The 26,540-nt window shown below is 40.9% G+C and overlaps 1 protein-coding gene and 1 long non-coding RNA gene across 5 annotated transcripts in view; one reads left to right on the top strand and one right to left on the bottom strand.

Moving 5' to 3' along the window:
- The window catches only part of cdh23 (cadherin-related 23), a 196,641-nt gene that overhangs the window by 71,254 nt on the left and 98,847 nt on the right, over positions 1 to 26,540 (bottom strand). For all 4 annotated transcript variants that reach the window (XR_004332902.1, XM_032522253.1, XM_032522250.1 and 1 more), the window contains 4 exons: positions 15,105 to 15,217; positions 12,812 to 13,000; positions 9,084 to 9,233; positions 8,243 to 8,401 (listed from right to left, as the gene is read on the bottom strand). Coding sequence is in view for 3 of the 4 variants with exons in the window: in XM_032522253.1 (XP_032378144.1) it covers positions 8,243 to 8,401; positions 9,084 to 9,233; positions 12,812 to 13,000; positions 15,105 to 15,217 (611 nt within the window). In the remaining variant the exon portion in view is untranslated. The remainder of the gene's footprint in view (positions 1 to 8,242; positions 8,402 to 9,083; positions 9,234 to 12,811; positions 13,001 to 15,104; positions 15,218 to 26,540) is intronic.
- The window catches only part of LOC116693350 (uncharacterized), a 15,306-nt gene continuing 15,283 nt past the window's right edge, over positions 26,518 to 26,540 (top strand). The window contains exon 1 of the long non-coding RNA XR_004332904.1: positions 26,518 to 26,528. This is a non-coding gene — a long non-coding RNA (uncharacterized LOC116693350). The remainder of the gene's footprint in view (positions 26,529 to 26,540) is intronic.

Genomic DNA, 26,540 nt, shown 5'->3' on the forward strand with positions numbered 1-26,540 from the left:
GGCTATTTTGCAGAGGCACCGTTGCTCCGTACATCAGATAGAGCCGCCAAAGACAATTTTGATTGGTTTAAAGAAATGCCAATAAACCTGAGCACGTTTTTTTCCCATCCCGGAATACTGTGTGGACTCGCCAGACACTCTGCAACAGCACTGTGGAGGAAGGTCTGGCAGTCACGGAGACTACGTCCATATTTCATACAGTCTATGGACAAAACAAGACATTTTAAGACCTCATCTTGGGCTTCAGGAAATAGTGATTTGTTGGACCAAACAATTTATCAATTAACCCAATAAAATAATCTGCAGATTAATTATTATTATTAGTTATTTTTTCTGCAAAATTATATGACCTTTTGGCCATTAAGTTGTAATTGTTGGTTTTGTTCGATTTGTTGTTTAACCAATCAAATGGAACCAAAGGAGACCAATATTTAGCTCCAATACTCTCAACAATCTGGGAAAGTTCCCCTTTCACTACTCCCTGCTCCCATCTGTCCGTCCTCAGCCCTGCACACCCATTCACACCTTGTCTCACAATGTCACAATCAGCCAAGATAAGCTGCCCATTATTAACAGTGACACTGTGTGAGATACCACATGCGGGAAAGAGCTGGGCCTCATCCCTTTCATTACAATAATTAAATATAATTACTGTTGTGACTATTACCCGATAAAGGCCTGTCTAAACAGTGGTGGCGGCGAAACATCCTCCACTAATGCTCCTCTAATTTCTAACCTTCTGCTGGAAGCACTTTTCATTGTGCCTTAGCCCTAAAACACAAAGCATCTGCACAGAGCCCATAAAAAACATAGCATGGCATTGGTAAAAGACACTTAACTAAGAAGAATGTTGCATCCAACATATCTTACAGAAGCAAGATTAAGTATAAGTTGCAGGTAAACTGTACTTCTATATGCATATTAGACCTGCAAATATCCTCTTTAAATACATAGATATTCTCTAAGGTAGAGCCTTGTGGGTAGAAAGAGCTAGAGAGTGTAATCCAAGCAGAAACAGACAGGGAACTACACTGAAGCAATGGAACACCTGAAAACCATTAGCAATCTAATGGTAAAACAGAGAATGTGGAAAACAACAATAACTGAGGGCATACATTAAATATGAAATAAAAAAAGACAAATTCTCTAAGACCCATGGAGAGGAAATAGGAGTGATTCCAATGATACGAGCAGCTGCTGCTGTCTAAAGTCTCCTGGGTGAGGAAGAGACCAATAGAGAGAGTGAGAGAGAGAAAAGGACCCAGACAAAAGAGTAAATCACAATAAATATTTATAATGATAAGTAATGCTGCAGACCATAAATATTAAACAGCCACTGCTTTTCTGTGTGTCTGTGTGTGTGTGCATGTGTACTCCTGTGTTTAGTGTCCACAGGGATGCAGGAGTAATGCATCAACTAACATTGTACATAAGCTCTGATCCGATGAGCAATGAATATTAACCCAAACAAAGCATTTCAATTCAATTACATTATCAAGATGCCTGTTTGGCACTTTCTAAAACAACTGGGAACCAACATGCATAATTTCAATTAGCATAGGCATAAAGTATTATATAAACATTGTCCAGACCCCACCCTCTTTACATACAAACCACCTTCACCACATTGTTGATACACTAATGCAAAAACATTTGCTCAGGAAACAGCAATGTACCACACTCCTGAAAATAACTACTTCCCTGTGAGATAAACTAATATCAGTATATAAGTTAATGAATACAGCAATGTACAAGCAAATAGGCCATGAAGATATTCGTCTCATCAGTCCTCATGGTTGTAATCAGTAATGACTAAATGGCCAAATATTTTGCTCAAACATCTTAAAAGATAAAAGGCCTTTCTCAATTCCCAAATTTGCACCTCCTCGACTCCTCGATCCTTGGGCTTGTAACCCGGAAATCATCCTCAGCGTGCCATCGAGGAGCGAGGAGGCTCCTCGAAGGAGCTATAATCGAGGATGCACCAATGTATCCTCTGCAGAAGTCTTTTGACCCGGGGCATATTAATGTTAATGTTAAGCTTTTTGCTCAACACACAGGGTGAAAAGAGGAGCTGTGTAGTACAACAAAAATATGGTGTTTTTTGTTAATTAAACCATGTAAACCTATTCTGATAAAACCCCAAATTACAATTATGAACTTGCAAATGAGCATAATAGAGGCGTGACAGAGAGAAAGAGATAATATATCTAATAATAATAATAATAATAATAATAATAATAACATAATATCTGCGGCCCCAAGGTTAATCGACGGATTGGGCCGGTTAGATCATAGAGCCTAAATTAACATTTTGATTAATAGCAGGCGGGTGAAAATACACAATTAACAAGGAAAATGAGAAAATGTGAACGTGGCAGAGTTGCTGTAGGACAGAGAGCTTAATTTGTAAGTGCGTCTGGAGATGCTCGAGTAACAGCATCTTAACTTTATTAGGATTATTTCAGAAGTAAACGGTTTAGTTCCGTTTCCTCTGTCAAGTTTATAACTACAGTGGGTTTTGCTGCTTAAATGCCCAACGATATCAGCTGCAGTGACAATAATGCAGCTTCCCTAAACATCAAAGTAAATCGTTGTGGAAAACACTCATGTCAATACATCATTTAAAAATCAATGGAGCCTACTGGGATAAAGGGACAGTGAAATGTCCATGCGGGTCTCTAAATCGGAGAAAATAATTTATGCAGGTGGGTGGAGGATGGATAGTTTTAAGCCTACATGCGGATTCAGATGAAGAGCTGATCCATGCATTAGAGTGTTTGTGTAGCCATATAACACTTTATATATTTGTATAGTTTTTTATACAGACAATTGTAGTGTTTTACACTAAAATAGCCTATGGAGGATATTTAGCCATACTGTGTATGTAGACTATCTTATAAATATATGTACAGTATATGTCTGTGTTAAATACAACAAATGCAAGTTTTTGATGTCTGTACATTCTTATTACATTTTGCCATGTTGTGAATTGAATTTAAAGTAAATTCAGAAGTTGTCGCGAACACTGTTCTGCTCATCTGAGATCATGAAATACAGTGAATGACAAAACAATGAACAGCTGATGCAGCAGTGCAGCACATCATATTTAATTGCTGGCGCTTTTAAACAATGGCTCGGACGCAAAGATGTCTCATATTTGTTAAATGCCTGTTGCCTCGACTCCTCTCTCCTCGAGGCTCTTCCTCAACTCCTCGGCTCGAATCTTCTGTAGGCGGCAAGACACAAGGAGAGGAATCGAGGAGGGTAATCGGGAATGCACAAACTGAGAATTGGGAAAGGGTTATAGTCTGTGTTACAATATTTTGGCTAATTCACAACCGTTAAAGGTTACCTTAGACTATTTAAAGGAATAGTTTGATATTTGGAGATATTACTTAATTGCTTTCTTTAGTTAGAGTTAAATGAGAGGGGCGTACTGTTAAGTGTATGATTTGCATTGCAATGTAAATGACAACATGATTTAATTTATTAATATTTCTTTATCTTTTTAATTTGTAATTTTATTACAAGTGTAGACTACTTTGAAGCCAAACTGGTGTGCTTTATTTTGAAGGATGCAATCTCCTGTGTTCCCTTATCTGCCTCTTCTGCGCGATGGTGCCGCTGTGTTTTAATGTGCTGGGTAATGTCATTTTTTCCGCTGTGCGCTTCATTGAAATTAATGCAACACACCTTACAAAAAGCATGGAGGTTGTTGATATGACTAGGTAAGATGTATATAAATAGTTGGGTCAAACACTGTTGAAATTTACAGCTATATTTTGATTATTTTTTAGGAACATCGTCTTCACCTGCCATTTTTATTGGCTTGCTTTCAGGTCTGAACTGGGTTATAGGTTGCCAGGTTGAGGTGACAAACGGGTTGAACATTGTATATGGTGCGTGGATTGTATGAATACGATACATTTCATACAAGATCTGGCAAGTGGTCAGCATTAGACAAACATATGGGTCTGATTATTTAAAGGCCATGCAAATTACAGGAGTTTCCCGGGAAAAATACCAAACCGAAAGGGGTCCGGGATATAGGGCTAAAAAACGTGAGTGTTGGAAGGTATGCCGGGCTGGCTGCTAGCTGGCTGGGGGCTGACTATGGATGTGTCCCCGGGCCGGGGCTGTCATAATAGTGGATGGTTGCTAGATGGCTGGGGACTGACTGTGGATGTGTCCCCGGGCCGGGGCTGTTGTCAGCTCTCATCCCGACTGAAGCCTTGCAGTGCCGGGAGAGTGAGTCAGACAGAGAGTCAGACAGTGATAGCTAGCTGGCTAAATTACCATTCGATTAGTTGTCTATCTATACAGTCAGCATTACTGATGAATTTGTGTGTTAGCCCAGAGTTGTACCCAAAGGTCAACAATCATACTAAAAATAACTGAGCGTGTTGAACGATGTCATAATGTTATGTCACTCACCGAGAATTAGCTGACGTTATAGACCTAGCACTAGCTACTTGCTTGTCAACCAGCACCTTTACAGTAGGCACCAAAGCACTTTTCCTCTTCGGTCCCCCTACAGGTTGGAAGCAGAATTGTCCATTACTGTTACTATTACCATTTTTCTTATGTCTGATTCAAACGGTGATTAATGAACCACTGAAACGATTTTGAAAACATTATTTTGAGGTACAAAATAATCTTTGGTGTTGAATTGATCTACATTGAAATCAATCAATGTCAAAAATAAGGTTTCTGATGTATTTCTGTGTTGCAAAAATCGTGACATGAACTGAATCCTGGGTTTTCTTGTATTGTTACAGCCCTAGTGCTAAAACATAATTTTGCCAACATCTGTTGCAACTCAGAGCCATCTGACCAGACGCGTAACTATCGGTAAGCAGGGTACGCAGTTGTTTACAGGCCCGGACCAATCAAGAGCCCATGTCAGTGGATGATATTGATTGACAGCCGGGGCCCCCTATCAAATTTTATTTACTCGCGACAATCCCAGCAGTCCCACGAGGACTCTGATAGCCTCTGACCAAGCGGGAGTGAGAACGGTTCAAATTCATTTCCTTGTTTCTGCTATGAAAACGAGACGTGTGTGACTTGAACAGCTCACATTTACCAACAAAACGTACAGCGAAAGGCCGTGAAAAAGGGGCGGGGGCTACTGAGCTTCCCCCACAACTGACGCGCGCACACATAAACACACACGATGGATGCAGGTAAAACCGGAGATGAGACGACAGGATGACCTCAATTGAGGACAGCTACGCTCGTTTTTGTAAGTGCAATGATAAAGTCCAATAAGTATATAAATATGTCTGCCCCAGTCCAGGGTAAGAAATTAACTAACAATGTAAAGATCAACAAGCCACTAACGCATATGTTCAAATTTGATTCATTCAATAAATTATTTTTTGTCTTAAATCCACTATCCATTATCATATTATACCAACATCTGCAAGCCTTTTGGTAAGGTTCCTAGGAAATCTCAGCCCAGAGTAATTAGTTAAAAGTAATAATTATTTTCCCCAAAACAAGTTTCCTTTTTTTTTTAAAGAACTATGCAAAAAAAGAAATCGCAACTTCAACTTCAACTTTCACTGCCTTTTGCAACTTCATTGTAACTAAAGACATTGCAACTTTTGTTGCAATTTTTGACAAAAGCTCCCACAAAATCAGCCATTTTGGGCCGGAACAATCTCAAAAACAGCCGCAAAATGCTGGAGGGACTGCCCTTGTGTGTTTTTTATGTGTTATGGTGGCCATTCACCAGCATTTTCTTTTTGTTGTGGTGCACGTAGGCTACTCCTGATTTTGTCAGTCATCTCATCTCATATGCTGTGTCTCTATGATCCTATCCTCCTATTCATGGTAGCCTACTCATGGATATTGCACCGTCATAACGGGCTTTAGTAGGGGGCCTACCTTGATAATCCCCCATAAGGGCCTTGTGTTGGCTTGTCATACCACTGCATCTGAGAGAGAGCAGAGAGGCTAGTCATAGCAGAACAATCTGGTTCTGTTGTAATGCCTTGAGTTGTTTACTGCACCTGAACAAGCAGACAGTTTAAACTGCAGGAACAGATTGAGTGAGACAGCTACACAGGGCATCAGGAAAGTGAAAAGTTACCCGCAAATCAAATGATATGGTTACAGAAAGCTGTAATATAAAGTTCGGATTAAAATAAGCATGAATTAAGTACAAATGTAACATAAGTTCCATAATAACAGAACCAGTTGTTAGGGGCCTATTAATTTTGTCACAATTAACACTTCAATTCAAAATGCTTTTCTGCAGCTGGCGAGCGGCATGACATGTCCTTGACAATGGAGTGGTGGACAGGTTAAGAATTATTTTACCTGGTGCTGACTCACAGAAGTGGGTTGAAAAGTGCTCTTGCACAAGGGTGAATGTAATCAAGGCTAGTTTTACAATGCTGTACTCTATAATCCAAAATATATTACCTCTACAATAGGGACATTTCTCCACTTCCACTTCCATCTCTTTCACTCCAACGATATGAGGCAGAGAAACAGCAGTTTGATGGATTTAACTTTTTTCTGTATAATTAATTTCATAGGATACATGGATGCAATTTTCATTTCCAAAAGAAATACCTCATTATTTACAGAAACACAAGTGAGCTGGATGTGGCTTGTTTGATCACAATGCAGCATATAAATAAACAGTGTCCGCTATTCTCAGTGGATTACAACCATTGTAACATGTTGTCTAAATTACTAATTAACTACATTATGACAGACCCACATAAGTAAATAAGTGTTTACACACACACACACACACACACACACACACACACACACACCACACCACACAGGTAACCTTACGGGAGGTTGTAGCCTGTGCTGACCTTGAAATTGTTGTGTTTAGGCAGTATATGTGTGTGTGTGTGTGCGGGGGGGGGGGGGGGGTAGCACTGTGTGTTTTGTATTCAGTGGAATCTCAGAGGGCTTGAGTGCCACTTGTGTTTGTGTGTGTGTGTGTGTGTGTTTGTGTTTTTGTGTGAACAAGTCAGAATATCGAAACCCTCATCTAACAGTGTACAAATACGAGTGCTGCCATCCATGCCAGTGGAGTCCTCACCGAGAGCCGTCACATCTTAGTCTATTTACAACCCGTTCACTCTCTACAGCCCGCAATCAGGATTCCGCGACGGCTGCACGCTCCGGGACAAGGCTAACATCAGGCAGACTTATCGGGTATTAGACTGCCCTGCAATCTCCATTTCATGAGCACCCAGTCTATAAACATTATTGATTTTCACACTGTGCTTTTTGCACTTGTATCTAGTGGATTGTGGGTGTTTTGTCATGAGTATGACTGGTAATGAATAATAATGCAGAATTATAGGGAGATGGTGGGAATTTTCCCCTCCCGATCTGGTAAAAGTAGTGGCTGCTGGTCAGGACAGCGACTGAGAGGGAGCTCTGCTGCAGGGGGGTAGTCTGAGGGGATGAGCTGGAGTGGCCTCAAGGACACTTCAACTGTGAGAAACTAAACAAAGGGTACAATAACACACCTGGAGGGAATGAATAATACAACATATGTTTTGAAAATAACTCTAATTGGATTAGTTTTAACGGAGGTGTTCTGACATAGTTATCAACGTCTCTTACATTAATTCAATACGAACTGTATGACATTTTAACATCCTCTGACAATAATAATCCAGTTTGAAGTGATATTTCTGTAATGCTAGAATCTTGAATTTTAATGCAACTAGCAAATACATTTAAGGGTAGAATATGAAACTTCATAACTGAGTTAGAAGCAGCAATTTAAGGGTAATCATTTGAATCCTGCTAAAGCTATTATACAAAGCAAGCAATTACATTACTGGACTTTCCTAAAAGGACTGTATTTACCCGGAATTGAGGACTTTTGACTAGTTATTTCAACCTATATTATTAGGATCTCAGCATTAGACCCATGTCAAGTTGGGGAGTGAGTTTTTCCTTTCTTTTTGTATGTGCTTTTGTCTGAGGCAGCATAACATGAGTTACCATGAATCACAACTCATATGGTGAAGTCTCAGGAGAGTACTGGGTCACATGTGCTAAACAAACAAGCCTTGACTCCCATTACAACAAGACCCATACCAGTTACTAGGCCAAGTCAGGTTTATTGTAATCCATTTGAAATCTATTTGGATTCTAGTTACATTTTTCTATAGTAATACATCACAGGTAATTACTCACATTCTGAGCTGTGCGCAGTACACACTGTACAGTGGTTTCCTAAGGTACTCACCAGGATACGTAGCATTGAGGTACCAGGGGGGGTGTTTTCAGGAAGGCTGATGTTGTACAGTGGTTGGCTGAAGATGGGCCGGTTGTCATTCTCATTAATTAGATCAATAAAGACACGAGCAAAACCCACATGATCGGACATGGACTCATTGGCATAAAGCTGAGGAGAGACAACAGGATTTAAAGAAAGACTTTGTTTAATGAAGAAACTGTACAGGTTTAACACTGCTTTATCTAACAGATTTCACATTTGTAGGGGGCAATTTTAATCATAATTTGCTATTGTGCCAAAGAAGTCACTGTCGTACTGCACTGATTTGTTTAAGATTCTAAGATTTGGAGACTAAATAGTACACAGAGCAGGGGAGGGCACCCTCTGGTTCTGTATACTGGTCTGGGGAAAATTGAGGTAACAAAATACCAATTTCACTGTTCAAACAAGTCTGCAGTGCTGAGAAAGTGATATGGCTCCAGTCTGACTGAGTCCAAACAAATACAAACAAGTTTCAAAAAAGGTTTGTTGCTTAGAAATCAGTCTTAGTCCAGAGTTCATTTAAGGGCAGTCTCACAGAAGGACAATGGAGCTGTTTTTTTTTTTACCAACTACTCAGTGCTTGGCCATCACAACAAGACTGGCTTCTCTTCTTTCACTTTGTATCTTGTTACATAACGGATCTGTTGGACATTCACAAAGTTCAACAATTTTGGCAGCAAGTTGAGCTCCTATGTAAGCACAGTAACTAGAAAACCTGTGTTTTGTGGGGGTTATTTATTCATACTGTATGATTCTTTTCAGAGTCTCAGCATTCACTCTCTCATGCAGTTTAAAGTTTAAAACTCACTGAGAAGCTGAAGCTGCGGATCCGTTCGAAGTCCAGTGGCGTGGCCACCCTTATTCTGATGTCGGCACGCCCCTGTACCGCCGTGGGCGAGATGGTGAAGTACTCTGAATTGTTTCCTGTCAGAAACACCTGGAACATGCTGTTCACCCCCTGCCATAAAGGAACAAGAGGAAGGTGAGTACAGGGAAACAAAGAAAAAGTGGTTATTGAGAGAGAGCGAGGGCAGGTGGTGATAGACACTCTGTCTAACCTACTATGGACAAATGTAGACGATAAAATCTGCTACGGTATATCTATCGAGTTTTTATGAATAAATATTGGACAAAAGATATTATTTATGTCAAAGGTACAAATACTGTATAAATAGAAAGGCAGAACTGAAGATTCAGCAAAACCCTGATTACCACCTAAAGATAACTTTTTTCCAGAACGTATAAACAAAATGCAGTTCATAATAAATAATAAATGATACTGATCATCCTCCAACACCGGTATGCACACTAACCTGGCACTCTACCTGTAATGAAGAGGCACCTCAACTTTCTGAGCTCTATGCACACACATACAGTATACCACACAGGCACATGTTCAATACATTATGAACAGTGAATAACTGAACAGATGCAATTATAAAGAGTCTGTTGCTATTGCTGCGTGAAATTTGCTGGTAAAACTAGCTGTAGACGGTAGTGGGGACGCTAACCCTCAAATGGTTTCAGGGTCCGATACACGTTTGACCTGGAGAGCTGCGCTTTGCAGGAAAATAACAAAAAACATTAAATGTATGATAAAATGGATATGACAAGGTTAGACATCATTTTTGTCCATAACCACACATTCATCTTGTCTCCTCATCTGAATTCTTCTTTATCGCCACTACATAAAGCCTGCACTGCAGTGTTTTACATTATGTAGATGACCATTTGAGTGCAACATGGAGTAAATCCCCATGCACTGCCCACTGAGCTGTAGCTAGTATGTCTGACTGGGAGATTAAATGAACATGGAGTCTGATTTAGAAATACTATGTTCTGTATTACTGAATGGGTCTGTGTGGCTGGCGAGGCTAGTATCACTTGAATACAACCTCTACAAAAAGACCTATGAACTTAATCTTTTTCTTGATTCTCTTTCTGAGAAGTAAGGCGTTGTGGCATCGTGGGTAAATAAAAATCAAGTAAGGGTCAAAATGACATCAGAGCCCTGAGAACCCTATGGCTGTCTCGAGCTGAGAAAACATCTCCAGATCCCTCCTGTCTTGATATATAAAGCTGCAGGGCGGCCAATCATGTAGCCATTGTGGCAGACAGAGGCAGACGGGTGCAGTGGTCGATTGGCATTATGTTGCCGGTTGAAATAGCCCCCTTGTTTTTGTTTTCATCTCTGGGAGGACCATTGTGGCTGATGACTCCTATTTAAAAGACCATCCAATATGCAGGGATGTCACCTCAAACTGCCCATAAACGTAATTGCCCGTCCATTTGCTCCTGCCTTTAGAAGCCCCCAATAAAAGCACCCTGTCAGACGCGACTGCCACAAAGTTTAGTGACAAGTTCCAGCGGCAAAAGTTTTATAGATGCTAACCGAGCATAAGAGGATATGAAGGGAGCGACAGACAGAGAGAGAGGTAACTACCACTTGTGTCATAGTCTAAGAAATGAAATGTCTGCTTCTAATCCCTCACACTTGGAAAAAGTGAGATTAAAGCACAGGTGTAGCGGAGTGTGAACGAGTGTGTGTGTCGGCACTGACATGTAGGTTTAAAGGATCAAAACAGCAATACAAAACGACAAGAACAAAAAACGTCTCACAGATTTGACTATTTCAAAGTTTCCAGCACACAACTTGAGAACACAACTACATTTGACAGTTTTGTGTGTAATCCTGCTCCTTTGAGTGCTTCCTGGAGCATGTTGTTTTGTTATATTATGACGAATAAGCAGTTAGCTGTGGCAATCTTAGCTTGGAGGTACTGTAATGTTATGCGGCTGAGTACTTCCCCAGAGTGTGCTGCTTTTGCTAGTGGTAAAACGTTGGGTGGTAACCTCCAGAGGGACCTCTTATCACACGCCAGGTGTCCGGGTCGTCACCCCACCTGCGTGCAGCAACGCACTCTCTGTACTTTCCTTTGCGCTTCATCATTGCGACGCAACACCCTTGGAATAAATAAACAGCCTTGCTGCTAAATACTCCAGCTATCTCTCCTCCAAGTGCTTCCTTTTTCTCCTGTCTGTTTCTTCCTGCTCCACCAATTATTCAGACTCCTGGTTTTGCTCCATAGCAGGCTACTTTCTGTTCAACCATTTTTCTTAAGAGTCCCTCCTTTCCTTTTCCTGTCCGTGTGTCTGTCTCGCTTTACTCTCCACCTTTTTCTCTATCCACTTGACTTGCAGTTATCTGTCAAATTCCACCCTGGCGGCTGCTGTGCCTGAAATCAATCAGAGTTGACTAGCTTTCGGCTTATCTGCACCATAGGTGATTGATTTTCCTCGTTAGGTATAATTTGATGCTCTATCCCATCTCTTCCAGAGCAAATTAAATTGTAGTCGAGTCCAATGCGCTGCTGTGAGCGGGCATGTGCACGGGTGAGAGAGGGAGAGAGAAAGTGAGAGACAGAGTGGTTGAGCAAGAATACAGGGAAAAAGTGTTGTATGTGTGTGCGGGTGTCTGAGTTAGTGTGTGTCACCACAGCAGGTTGATAGATTCAACTAATGGGAAGTGGCGGACACACTAAAGCGTGCTGTACACTGCTGCTGACAACACACACGCACACACGCACACACACACACACACACACACATACACAGTGGCTGATGTTCTTTTTGCATTACATTTATAAACCAGTTAAATCTAAACCTATAAATGGAAACACAAAAAACACACCACTCACATGTAGCTGTCCTAGCTGTCTATGTAGAGACATCTTATAGAGATACTTACAGTATATTTACTTAAACGATCACATTAAAATAACATCTGTAGCCGACTAAATCTGACACTTAATCTAACACTTAACACTAAATTTTTCATGAGCTACTTGATCCAAACACTGAAGGTCCTGGTTTACAACTATTAAGTTTATAAGCTTAAATTATTGATATAATATGAATGAAAAAATCTTGAGCTAGATGTACAGTGACCAGGTAGAGAGAATATAGAGTATATCACTTTGTTGGAATTATTAAAACATTGGCTGTCAGATGTGTTTCAGTGTAGCGGTTCTTCCCACACAAATGATCTTTGACAGACACTGACGTCTGCAGAGAGTACTTTAATTAGACAACTCATTGAATTAATTTCATTAACGGCTGCCAACGACATTTATCATTTTAACTGATGAAAGAGACGATCAGAAAAAAGCATTCATTAACGTTGGTGCTCAGCAAATCTGTGTGTTTCGCCAACCTCTGTGTCTGAATTCAGCGGTGCGGCAGAATTTCTTTATTTTCACTTGCATATACACAAATGCTGCACTGTACAGGCTGGCTGTCGTAAAAGAGGACAGACTGCACAGTAAAGAAACGATCAGATTTTAACACCAAATCCATTAAAATATGGCCGGATTGGTCATATGGATTCTTACTGTAGGATCAGTGCGGAACATTTCTACTAACAATTGTAAGATACAGGGGCTGTATGGTGTCATTGCAACTTTATCTGGATAAGAGTATCAGCCCTATGCCAAGAATGTTGTGACAGTGCCAGTTTTCAGGATGTGATCCACCCACCTCGTCCTTGTCTTCGGCCTGGATGTACAGGGGAAGGGCAAAGCCCACCTGGGCCAGTTCAGTGATTTGGAGCCGATACTCAGAACTGTTGAACTTCGGGGCGTTGTCATTCTTGTCAATTAATAGGATGGTAAAAGTGGTCCTCACTGTTGCGTTTGATGGACTGCGGTCATCGTTTAACTCTGTGGCCTTATAGAGAGCAACAGAGAGAAAGGAGAGAGAGAGATAAAGGGAGCGAGAGAGAGATTTGATTGCACCAAAATTGTCATTTAGGATGGAGGTGGTCAGCTTGCAATCTCAGCCAGGTATTTACAGCTGTTCATTTATTGGATCAAAAAGTGGACAGGCGGACTCGAAGCAATCATAGAAATAGGCTGAAAGTGAGGCCAAGAGAGGGCCAGCACATGTACATCCACATACATCCACACATGCACACTATGAGATTTAGAAGAAAGGAGTCCCATTGAGAAGACACAATTACACACTCTCTCTCTTTCTGGCTGTCTGTGAGGTCTCTGAAATAAAATAAAAAATAGGAGAGAACGATAGGGATGGGCAGGGGTCCGTGTAGCGCCTATCAGTTAAATTTTCTAAGTACAAACGGACATTTGTAAAAAAAACAGAAAAATGGGCAGAACGAGGGAGAGAAAATCATTGCAGTATTGAAAAATTGGAGCCCAGATGCAATTTTGTAATTTTTTAAATTTCTAATCCTCTGAAACTGAAAATTGGATAACACAGGTTAAAGAAAAAAATTAAAAACTGGACATTGGAACCGATTTTTCTGGTTTTCCAAATGTCCGTTTGTACTTAGAAAATTGAACTGATAAGCGTTACACAGACCGGCAGCCATAGTCTTTTATTGATGGAAGAGTGTCACAAGCAACCGGAGAGGAGGCAGAAACAACATGCTGGTCTCTGGGTAATCAACGTAGTTTAGCCTCTCTCGTTCCAGCGCCACTGAATCATTTGACCTCCACCTCCACATGCTCAGCACTATCTAAGCTGCCTGAAGTTGAGAAATTAGTTGTATTACTATGGCACACCACAATCAATAGCAGCACAACCTAAGAAAGCAGACGCAGAGAGAGGGAAAGAAAATGTACAGGGGAAAAAATCCATATCTTATGAATACATTTTGGGTGATGTTTTTTTCCTTCGTTTTCAACAATTTCACCTATTTTCTTCTTTTACTTTTCTTCTTCGTAATTATTGATTTCATTAAAAAAGATAGACTAAGGCAGGAATATGTAAGTGAGGATATTTTGCCAGTTTGACCTCTCATATAGAAACGTCATACAACCTTCTTTTTATGAGCAATAATTGCAGATACATGTAAATAAATGAGTGCAAGAGAGGTCATTAGGTGCTTTTAAAAGGCCACGTAATGTGATGTACAGGTGCAAACTATTTGACTTGACATGCCTTAAACCTCTCCTGTTACATTGCAGTTACACAGGGAAAAACTGTCTTTGGTCGCAAATCCCTCCACTTTTAGTTGCACTTGGAAATCCATTTCATGCACCCTCTCACACCCTGTGGAAACCACTTGCTGTAGAATACTGGTCTGGAAGAAAAGAAATGATGACAAAAAGTGGTGGAGTGGACAAGGTGGGAAGGCAGTGGGTGGGGTGAGAGGGCAGGACTGACATGCTAAAAAGCCAAGTGAGATATACTTCAGGCTCAGTGGAGGGACAGAGGGATTCAGACACTGCACCTGCTTCAAACAGAAGAGAAATAAAAAAAGAGAGTGGGGAACAAAGGAGCCCTTAGCACTGAGGAGGACTCTAAATCCTGTTCCTTTATCTCATCCTCCTCTGCTCCTCCTGTCCTCCCCGGCTGCTGGCTGTTCACTGAACATAAGCCTCTGAAGGGACATTATCATAGAATCACAAACTCCAAATGTCTTCACTGACAAGACCAGTAGCAGCGCTTGAATATGTCGGGTCACATTTGTTGAGAGGCATATTGACACAGCATCTATAAATACATATGGTACCGATGTTGTATTTAGTCCGTCTTTACGTGAAGTATTGACCTTGAAATCTTTCCTAATTATAGCAGTGTGTATCTATCGCAAAGTCTGTCACAATATGTAGAGTATGAGTTGGGGTGAAGCACTTCATTTAGCAGGTTTTTTGTGACTATATCAAACCTAGACACTGCATTGATTTAATACACCATCATATCAAAGCCCTCTCTTTATCCACTGGCAAAACAGACTTTCGATCCCTTCTCTAGGCTGCGACAGTAGTCCCCCCCCCCCACAACCGCCTCCCATTCAGTAGCTTACCCTGACAGTGAGAGTGAATCCTGCTGAGAAGAGTGGGTTTTCTCTGTCCAGCTGGCCATTCACTGTCAGGGATCCACTGATGTAGTCCAGGGCAAAAACGCTGTTGGTGTTCCCTGGATGGATGGATAGAGAGAGAGAGAGAGAGAGAGAGAGAGAGAGAGAGAGAGAGAGAGAGAGAGAGAGAGAGAAGAAATTCAGAGAGACAAACAAAACTGGTGTTGAGGATTATTTAGCATAACTCCTGAGACGCAGCAAGGAGCCTCTGGACAGGAAGGCGGTGGATGAGCTATATGCATGTCTCCATTTCATGCAATATGGATACGGCTTTTGCTGTGCTGTCCTTTGTCTCTCTTCCTGCCTTTGGCTGACCCACCACATCCAACATGTCCACAAGCTGCCTCTCCTGCATCCCTTTGCCCTCTTTCCACTGCCTCCATTTCTTCGTCAGCTTCACCCTTGTTGCATCCAAGTTGCAACATAAGTGTTATTCAGTTTCACTTTCAATATTGAAATTACAGTATGCTTATTTAATTAATTTAAATAAGCTAACCTTCTGCTGAGAATACAATCCAACCCCGAATTCTGAAAGACATTTATTTAAAGCTCAAGACAATACGATTGCATACAAGCCTCTATTAGCACACCATGCATTTCTCGTGAACTACATCACTTCACATGTGCTGATGTATTGCATTAACTTTGTTATACTCCATGCACTCCTTCAAAGAGGAGCGTTTCTAATTATGAACAATGCGCTGTTCTCCTTAACAAGTTGAAGTGTGCCTGGTGTTCTCTTTTCACATCATTTACACAGGTTAAAATATCACACTGAGACCTGTTTGAGTCCTCTTCTCAGATTTTCAAATTACCCCACTTCCTTTTACAATTACAGTCCTTCCCATTAACTTTCTCACCTCGTTTACAGTCCTCATTGACACTTTCAGTCTCTCGCTTTCTCCCACTGAGGCATCTTATGCTTGTGGGCTGTTACCTGCTAATTGCACCCAGCAGATGGAGACAACAAGCGAAAATACACCCAATCGCCCCCCCCCTCCCCTTGCATTGCCCAGTGTCTCCCATCCACTGTACGCATTAACTTGGTTAATGTCGGAAGAATCTTCTCTCATTCAAAAACACTGAATGTATTCACAATTTTGTTGGGCTTCTTTGTGCCTGCAACATGTGCTGTATGAGACCTGAAAAAGCCCCTGAGCAATCTTGAGATAACGGTAGTTCATTCAGGAGAATGTTATCAGAGTGATCTGCTCAGTGGAGCTCACAGAACTGTATGAGAGGGCTCTGACAGTCAAGTCCACCTGGAACTGATTCACTTATGCCTTATAACCCCATTTGGATTATGGTTCACTCTTGTCAATTTCAGATTATTTGATATGAGCAGACAGCAAACATATCAGTTATAGGCTGTGGTGTTATTTAATCTAAAATACTACACAACTGAGCATTTGTCCGTTAAGAATTAAGGAAAACTTCCTAAACTGGAATGATCTGAATTCTGAGTAGAGCCCGACCAATTTATCAGCGGGCTGATATTATCGGCCGATATTAGGCATTTCCCGATCTATCGGTATTGGCATTTATAATGGCCGATTTCTTTTTAAATATTCATTGATCAGAATCATTTATAATGACAAATAAATGATTATGAAAAATGAATATTTAAAAATAAAAACGGACCGTAAACCATGTTCTGAGTGTTGGCGTTGCATAGTTTGACCACCAGAGGGCACTCTACAACGTCCCTGTTGGCAACACTGATTATCTTTTTTTTGTTGCTGTTCAAAGGACTTTAAGTGTAATATCTTAGTTTGTATTTTTATACATTTTATTTATCAGAACTTTAATATATTTTGATGTTCCTCTGTTCTGTTGTGAAAATAAAACTAATTATTATTACATCTTATTATTGTGAGAACTCAAAAACAACTACAAATAATAACTAATGTTAGTGAAAACTGTTAATGTTTTGTAACGTGCTTCTGGATTAAAATATATCTTTATATATATATATATATATATCGGCCAATATATTGCCATATCAGATTTTTAAATAACCAAATACTCGTATTGGTCTTGGCCTTAAAAATCTGCCGTGCTCTAATTCAGAGAGAGGGGAACTTCCCATGCAAAGCAAGCATCTCTCTGAAAACAGCTCTTTTCAGTTTATTACTGACGTGACCTTAATTGCATTAAACAATCATCTTTTAGTTACCAAACCATTATTTTTGCTTCTCTCTTTCTAAGAAAGACTGCATCATGGAAAATGTACTAAAACAACTGCTTTTTTTCAGCCTTCAAAAAAGTTTCATGGTAATATTTGAGACAGAATTACATTTTTCTATGTTATTTGTTATTTGCTTGGTGCAGTTTCCTGTACTGTCATTATTTTCTATGTAGAAATTATTAATATGGTGTTTTAACCTCTGGCTGCACTTTAAATTTCCCTACACGATATGGTACAACATTGACTGGCATACATATGAAAACATTAATATATTGTATGTGGAAAGTTTTCTTTCCGGCATGATAGAAAAAGCTGAATGTGTTGTGGTTGTATGTAGTATTTTCACAGTCATTTGGTAAGTAAGACACACTGTGAACCTTGAGCTGCCTTTTGAGGGATTAAGCATGACTCTCTTTCAGATAGTTGATAGTAGCTGAGGTCTATACTCCAGAGAAACATGGTCAGATGGTAAGTCTACAGTGCACTACGGCAGGGGTCAACAGATTAACCCATGCCTGTGTTCCCCACACCCCACTCGCTGCTCTATTATGGCCCTGTATCTAGCTGGGAATGAAGAGGAGGGAAGCGACAGAACAAAGAGCACAGAGAGGGCGTAGAGATGAGAGGCAGGCCAGCAGAGAGAGCAGCGCCCTTGGGTAATTAGCCTGGATTGAGGCCAAAAGGTGGAGAAGGGAGGGAGGCAGAAGGGACAAAAACTACTGCTGATTATGTCCAGCTTACATAATCTATTTAATTATGGAACTGGAGAAAGTGTTAAAAGGAATGCAATGTGACTCCTGCATTACTCAAGTTCTCTATATGATAACTTCATACCAACTTAAAATACACAAGGGCTGACAAGTATGTCCATTAAAATCACTGAGAATGAAAGCGCATTCCCTATAAAGGTTTGACTGTGCCTTCAAAGTGGTTATAAGTCACCGCTTCAATTTCTAATCATATTCATTTTCTGATTAAACCCCTACTGCATGGGTAAGGTTTGGTTAGGTTGGAGTAAGCACAAAATGACTTAGTTAGGGAAAGATCATGGTTTGGGATAAAATTACTACTGTTGTAAATTTAGGGGACCTTTGTGAACATGGTTAAATTATCAAACACCTGGCCAAGATTAGAAACAACCACACTCATGGTTTAAAGAAAACCACTGATATGGCTCTCTAATAATGTCACGTTTAATTTACGGGATAGTTCCGGTGCTGCCGGAGGCTCCGCCAGATGGCCCTCATTTTTGGCCGGATGTCCCTCACTTTCAGCTTTCTTTGTGTTGGCATTCTAAACTCCGGTCCATTTGGGAAACATCCGGCAGGCTAGAACCGACAATCATATTGTTATAATATTGTTTATCTTTATTTTAAGTAAAATTCTCATCACACACTCGAACGCCATTTCAATTCCAGAGCTCGCCTCCCAATGTGCACATATTCCACCAAAACAAGCTCCTTCCCAAGACCAGTGCTGCTTCCGGCACTTAGCGCAACCCAAGAAGACTGTGATTGGTTTAAAGAAATGACAATAAACTATAGCACGTTTTTCTCCCATACAGGAATGTTGAGGGGACTAGCCAGACCTTCCTCTGCAGCGCTGTGGAGGAAGACTACTTATTTAGAAGATGTAATGTCACTTTTACACCCAGAAAAAAAATCAAACGTACTGTCAGAAGATCCCTGAAGGAATTCCATAAAACCTGGGACCCCCTCCTTTCTTATACAAACCACCTATCCTGAGCCAATTTTCTATTGACATTTTTCTTTTTTTTTCTTGTTTCTGTACTCCTTCACCTGTCAGTACATTCCTGTGTATCACAATGAATAGGGAGGGGGATGAGTGGGTAAGTTAGACGAATGGAATATACATGTTTAGTATCTGGTTAAAGGGTGGTGGAGGGGGAATGGGTGGGAATACATGTGTTTTTGTTCTGTTTTAAAAGCAAGAAAAATGTCAAACCTGCTACCCTTTGTTATTCCTAATACAGCCTGAAATAATTTATGGGGTGTGAGCAATAAATATATTTTGAAAAAAAAGAACATGAACATATTTTGTTTTTGTGAGACCCTTTACTGAAACCCCTGATGCTTGCATTTTTCCTGGGAGGGACAGTCTCACAATTTGGGTTCCACAGAAAACGAGGAAAAAGGAAGATACTATAATGAAAAAGAAGAGCAATATAATTGGATGTTCCCTTGCAAACTGATGACACCCTCTAATCATTGTATTAAACCTACAGTAACTGTTGGGGTCAAGTAGCTTAGTAAGTGTATCAGTTTGTCTGTCAATAAAAGACAATGACAAGACAAGTCATTTCACACCATGCACCAGTGAAAACAAGCTAACACAACAATCATTGCAACATTACTGTTTTTGCCTGGACTGGAGGGGCAGGGAGGTTGATATTGATGATTGGGGGTAGTGGGGGGTAACGATCTTCAGGGACTCAGACCCACTCAGTGTGGGCATCACGCCTCTAAATTGGTTTGTCAGCTTCAGTGGCCTGACTTGCATGCCAAGCTACTCCAACAGCGGCTCCTTACCCAGATGACTGGGAACTCACCTGGACAAGTGAGGAGTGGCGTTTATACACAATCACACACACCTGCAAAAGCACACAAGTGGGGGGCTGTAATGTAGATGAGCACAGTCACCGCGGACTGTTCTACTCTCTATATGCATCCGGTAAAGTGGCGGATCCACAGAAAGACCTTCCTCTTCAGCTCCGCTGTGTCGAGCTTGACCAGAGAGACAGACTGAAATTACACAGTGACTCACGGGTCCCACTGAGAGGAAAATATAATCATATTCTAATTGCTGATAGAAACTGTTCTCCAGCGATCTGGCAGGACCTTGTGATTAGAACCCCAGGGGGGTGGAAATTGCTGCATTTGATATTTATATTTAGTGGAGGTGCTTATGTGTTCCATGTGTGTTAAGATATTTCTATTCTGAATTCTTATGTAGATAGTGTGTGTGTGTGTGTGTGTGTGTGTGTGTGTGTGTGTGTGTGGAGCTAACTGATTCTATGATGTGAGACTCCGGGGATAAGCCATGCTCTCACATTACCGACGTACTGACTGGAAAATGAAACCATGCCATGATTTTGTCTAGTGTGAAGTACACACTTAAATGCGCGCGCGCGCGCAGGCACACGCATCACACACACACACACACACACACACACACACACACACACACACACACACACACACAAGCACTACAATTACGAGACAAAAGTAATATAATTTTGCCACTTTGAATAATCTGAGTATTACCAAAACATAAAGAAAAACACGGGTGTGGGTTTCATATTATCTATTGACAAACACATTTAAAGTGTTGTGTCATGAACAATAAAATGAAGGCTCATTTACTGAGTTAGCTCATTGACATTCTCTCCTCCACAAAAGAGCGAGAGCAAAGACCAAGAGGGGAAAAAATAGAGAGGCTAGAAATGGGAGAGACAGAGTGTATTGAGTCGCACAAGTGAAAAACATACATGTGTAGTTATTATGTGGGGATTGCCCGAGAGAACAGAAGATATAAGGCATTTGATCTGATGAGTTCAATCGGCCGTGCGACAAGTGGAGGACAAAGACTTTCTCCGAGCAATGAGCTTTTGAGGACAGCCGAAGCAGGAGTTCTCCAAGTGTAATCGCCATGACTAAGCCAGTGACAACTGTTTTCTCTAGTTTGTGACAACACCATGGGGGCGCTGGAACATTTTAGTAATGTGACGTGGCATGTAGCCAGTGCTGTCTTGAGGCTAAGATTTTGTGTATTTTGCTAAATGTACACAAATTAATGTCACTTTTAAGGATTACGCCTACAGGCAAATCATGTTGATGAGGTTTTAGTTATTGTGTTTAAACTACACTCACTTCTAAATCTGAACGAACAGCTTCTCTCTCTCTCACACACACACACACACACACTTTTTGTGTATGATGCAGAGTCATAATGGCCCTGTGGGTGTCTTGCCATTGGCAGACGAGCTGCATTTCATGAATACTCAATGAACTAGTTTCATCAAAAGTTTTTCTTCAAAAAAAAGGTTCAAGGACAAATATTCTAAAACAATACATGGCGGATGAAAGGAACTTCCTTTTCTGGGGTCTGTTTCAGAAAGCAGGTTTTTGTGAAAACTCTGACTGTGTTAACCCTGAGATGAGGGAAATTCTGTATTTTCTGTTTCAAAAAGAAAAGTTAATCCAACCTGAGAGAGAGGGGTAACTCCAGCCCATTTCAGAAAGAGAGATAACCACCACCACCCCGACCAACCTACCTGCGCGGAATTTCTGCCTTACGTACTACTCGCTAAACCCTGACGGACACCTTCTTGGTCCCTTTAGACGCTGACAGCCAGTCCAAACGTCCGTATTTTACGAGGTCGGAGTGAGAACGGGTTCTATGTACGCGTGAGTATTTACGCCAACCAGTTTGTTTGTGGTTGTTACCATGGTTAATTGTAGTATCATTGCTCCATTCATGCTGCCCTTTTATTGTGGTGTGCACACGCTTAACTCTGAGTGAACCTACTCTGGGTTGATTGAACCAACTCAAATCAGCTGCTGTGGAACTGAAAACAGAGTTTCCCATCAGGGTAAATCAACCAGAGTTCAGGGTTGGACTCAGAGTTTGTTAAACCTCCTTCCTGACACGGGCCCCAGGTATCACAAAAACAATAACTATAAATATTTTTTTGAAAATTGTTCAAACTCAAGTGGATGGTGGAGTCCACACCACAACTATAACGACAGTGGCAAACAATGTCGTCGGGAACATTTTTATTTTACTTTAACCTTTAAACTATCAGCTGGAGCATGCAGTGCGTGCTTGATGCCGATGTTTACAGTACGTTATTGTTCAGCGGCGTTATAGTCGTTCTTGGTGTTCATGGCCATTTACAGAGTGGAAGGTAGGTTGTTGTAAATAATTGTTGTTGTTGTTGTAATTGTAATTGGTTAGGAAAAAAAGGCCGGGGAAAGGAGCCGCATTTGCAGGACACGCAGACAACAACGGGACGGTTGTGGTTAGGAAGAGAATAACGCGGAAAGGAACTACAACAGGCAGGACGCGACCCTTGGTCTCCGGGGTGAAAGTCCTGTGTTGTTTGGACCATCCACCCCCCCCGACCAACCTCCCTGCGCAAATTTTCGGCTTTTCAATACTACTCGCTACCGTAATCGCAAATAACAACATTAACAAGACCTGTACGTGCATCAATAGATTAAATAACGTGACCATTTCACCAACTGCCATGAGACTGGGCTGGGTTGACTCAGCTGGCAAGATGCACTTCTAATGTTATTGAGGAGGTGAAGGGGACTCAGCTATGACTAGCAGCTCCTCCTACCGCACCCAGGAGTATGGGATGCCGTTTTATTCAATATTAAACAATTAATAAATAAATGAATAAATATGCCTTTTTGTCAGGGGACTTTTATTTCATAATGCCACATTTATTTATTTCCCTGTATTTTCACTTCTTATATTCAAATGAAGGGTCATGGCTATCTCACAGCCTCAGACTAAAAGCAACTAGCTAGTAGCCAGGCATCGCCAGCATATCACTACGTACCCTAATAAAACAAGCTCGGCGGAGTCGTCTGGTTGCCAGGCTAACTAGCTAGTGCAGTCCCCGCCAAGGAGGAGAGCGGGTCAATCCAGCTCCGCAGACTGCGCAGAGCCCAAAAAATCTAACATTGTAAAATAAAAGCCCCTGAAATATATAAATGTGACATTATGAAATAAAAGTCAAACCTAATTATTTATTTTGTATTTTTCTGTACAGCGCTTTGGTCAACTTTGTTTTAAAGTGCTTAGCAAATGAAGTTGGATTGGATTGGATTATTTATTGAAATACATTGACTCATTCATATATTTATATTTCTATTTCAGCATGTATTCCATTGGCATCTTTTTTTCATTTATGTATTTATTCCATTATTTGAGATTGAATAAAATGGCATCCCATAGTGGAGGTAGCCTTGAAAGTAACACTTCTCCAATCCTACAGTGTGTCAAAAGATTTGAATTATAAAACTCTTCAATGTGACTTCAAAAAAAAACCTCAAGCATGACAGAAAATGTCAGAGAGGATAGGGATACAGATTGGAACATGTGTTGTAATCACTGTTAACATTCCTGTAGGGTGGGTAACAATTAACGCTCATCATCCGCAGCCCAATTGGACATGGGTCTCTGCATCAGCAACAGCTCACCTCTCCGCTCTGAGTAATGGTCCTCTCATTATTTCACTTACTCAGAACACACTGCACTACAGATTCCAGTAGTGCTTTCCACGTTGACATTATTTCCAGAGTCTGCAGTTAAAGCTAATCTGATTCTCCACCTGGCCACAGACAAAAGTATTGATCCACAATCTTCCGCTCTCATGAAAAATAATCAAACTATTGATTGCTGTCTTTGATCTGCCAGCTCAAGGTGTCACATTTTCTCCTTTCAACAGAACTTTGAGTTGGCAGAATGGCCTTATCTCTTCACTCTGTATGTACATGTGTGTGTGTGAGAATTTGTAATGTGTAAGTGCAGAGCACAGTACTTGGAATTTACCCTCCTTTGTGATTGTTTTTTTTTTTTTTTTTACAGTTTACTAGACAACACAAAATCTGTTTCTGCAAGCTCTGTACAAAACAACAGCTGGCTGGAAGACAGAGGCAGAGGAAATTAGGTTTGACATGTGGAAATGTGCTTGTTTAGAAGCAGATATCTTAGGATAACGTTTCTCAAAGCCAGCAGTATCCCCTTTATCCCATAGACAAATGAAAAAAGAAGAACCCCTGACATAAGCAGGAATATATATGTTAAGGATATAATATTGCTAAAAAATTGCTTTGAGAGGACAGAAAATGTATGAGATTAAGGGCAGAACGGATGCTTCTGACTGAACCTTGGTAAATGTAATTTTATTCATTGTTGCTCGTTTACTTAAACATAAATATACACACAGCTTAATGTCTGATTGAATTTCTAGTATGAAATGTGAAGTGCATGTAACTGTGGAACATGGGCTGACTGAAGAAACGTTTGGATTAAATCAAGTGAATGAAGAGAAAATGATCAAATGAGGAAACCTTCTGTACGAGACCTAAATCATAGCCCAGTGAAGTCTGGACTTGATTGTGAACACAACTGCTAGGCTCCACTAGAGGCGACTAGACTTTGAATTGTGTTCCCGCAGACTATCTGCCTTCTTGAAGAGATTACATAGCAACAGTCTGCGGAGAGCCTCGGAGCGTCTAATTGAAAACCAGGAGAAATCCCAGCGATGCAGCAGTCACAATAAGCTCCCCATAGAATAACAGGCATTAGCCAGGTCCATATTACAGCATGCCTGCTGATACCAGTTAGGTAGTATGAAATCAGAGCATCAGGGTGAAGCAGGACTGAAGGATAGACATGTGTGAAAACACAGACGAGGGAAAATAATCGCCTTTAGTACTTATCAGTTTGTCCAGGCGGGAAATGGCGTGGCCATAGCTGTCTGACCTGTATGCTAGGAGGCCAGTCATCTCCCTCAGATCCACTGCACTGGACAGGGACGCCCATCTCACTCCTGTTGCAGGGGCAGAGACAGGGTGTGCTCATGCTGTCCCAGACAAAGGTCATTAAAGTCAGAGGATACCTGTGGCTACAATGGGCCAGTGCAATACACGGTCTCACTCCCAGCCTCTGACAAACTTCAGAATAGTGAGGCTCTTTTTTTAGTGAGTAGAAAAAAATGAGTAATAGTCATTTATCAATTTAGACAATTAAACTGCTTGGGTTGCTGCAAATTAGAATCTAATGCGGTCAGGCAAGAGAATGTGAGAACTAGGAGCTGGCTGGCTTTGGGACAATTTCTTTGCTGCAGTTTCCCAACACGGAGACGATGCAATGAGAGAGAAAGAATCATCTAAAAAGGAAAGTACAGGGTAACTATGAAAAAGGGCTTAAGATTGGATTAGTTGTGCTTGTATGTGACAAAAGAGATAAAAACGAGCACACACAGATAAACAAGAGGCTGATATAAAAGGCTTGGGGGATGTCCTTTCATTCTGTGAGACGCAAGGCTGACTTTTCTTCAGCTTGCTCTTACACTATCATCACATAGCACAGTGGAGTTTACACGAGGGCTTAACTCTTATCCTAACGGACAGCAATACTCTTGGACAAGACTTGTTGCCTACTAACTCTCTGTAATAAGAACCACAGATAGCCAAGCTCTTTTTAGAGAAGTAAAGTTTATGTTTATTGGACCAAATATGGGGTGTTCATATTTTAATATTTCTTAAAAATCAACCCTGAATTGATTCCTCTGTCCTTCTTTCTTATCTGTGCGAGTACGGTGTGTGTATGTGTGTGTGTGTGTATGTATATATATATATATATATATATATATATATATATATACGCTGAAGCTGAGGTGTAATACACTGTACATGTAAATACAAACCTGTTGCAAAAGCCCACTCCTGGACTTAGTTTTATTAGAAAACCAATAAGGGCCTATCCTGAGCATCTCTAAATGGAGGGCTGCAGGCGGACCCGGACCAAGTGACAGTTCCAGACCCATGACCACTTCCTGAAATAATAATGAGAATAAATAATAATCTTCACTGAGCGTTGTTTTTTCCAGTCATGACTATAGGTAGCAAACCCAACTAATCTAGTTAATAAGGCAATAGCTTCACTCAACTGAGTCAATTAAATCCATGGTTTACCGTGCATAGACAGTTTGCTAGAAGAACAACAGGTAAAGAGAGATGTGAGAGAGATGACAGCATAAAGAGCAGCTGACCTGCTACTTTCTGTTCTGCAACTGTTTACCGTGGTATAACCAAAGTAGCACGACAAACCTTCACTATGTCTGGATCATCTTACAGCTGTGAGTCAGCATTCCCCAGTACCGCTCTAGGCTCACCAATGAACACCTACACATGTGCATGAGAATGGAACTAACTACATTCAGACTACTGGCAGCCAGTCACAGGCCCATTTCTCTCTAGGAAAGAAAGTAAAGTCATGAAAGGGGCTGCTCAAAGCACTGTTTGCTCTTATTCTAAAAGAGTACTTTTTTTATTCAGAAGATTTTGTCTTGCTGTGTTTCACTTAGGGCTGTAGTCAAGACCACCTTTGTCGAGACCAAGACAAGTCCAAGACCAGGACTAGTCGAGTCCAAG

The sequence above is a fragment of the Etheostoma spectabile genome, chromosome 8, assembly GCF_008692095.1.
Source record: "Etheostoma spectabile isolate EspeVRDwgs_2016 chromosome 8, UIUC_Espe_1.0, whole genome shotgun sequence".
NCBI lineage: Eukaryota > Metazoa > Chordata > Actinopteri > Perciformes > Percidae > Etheostoma > Etheostoma spectabile.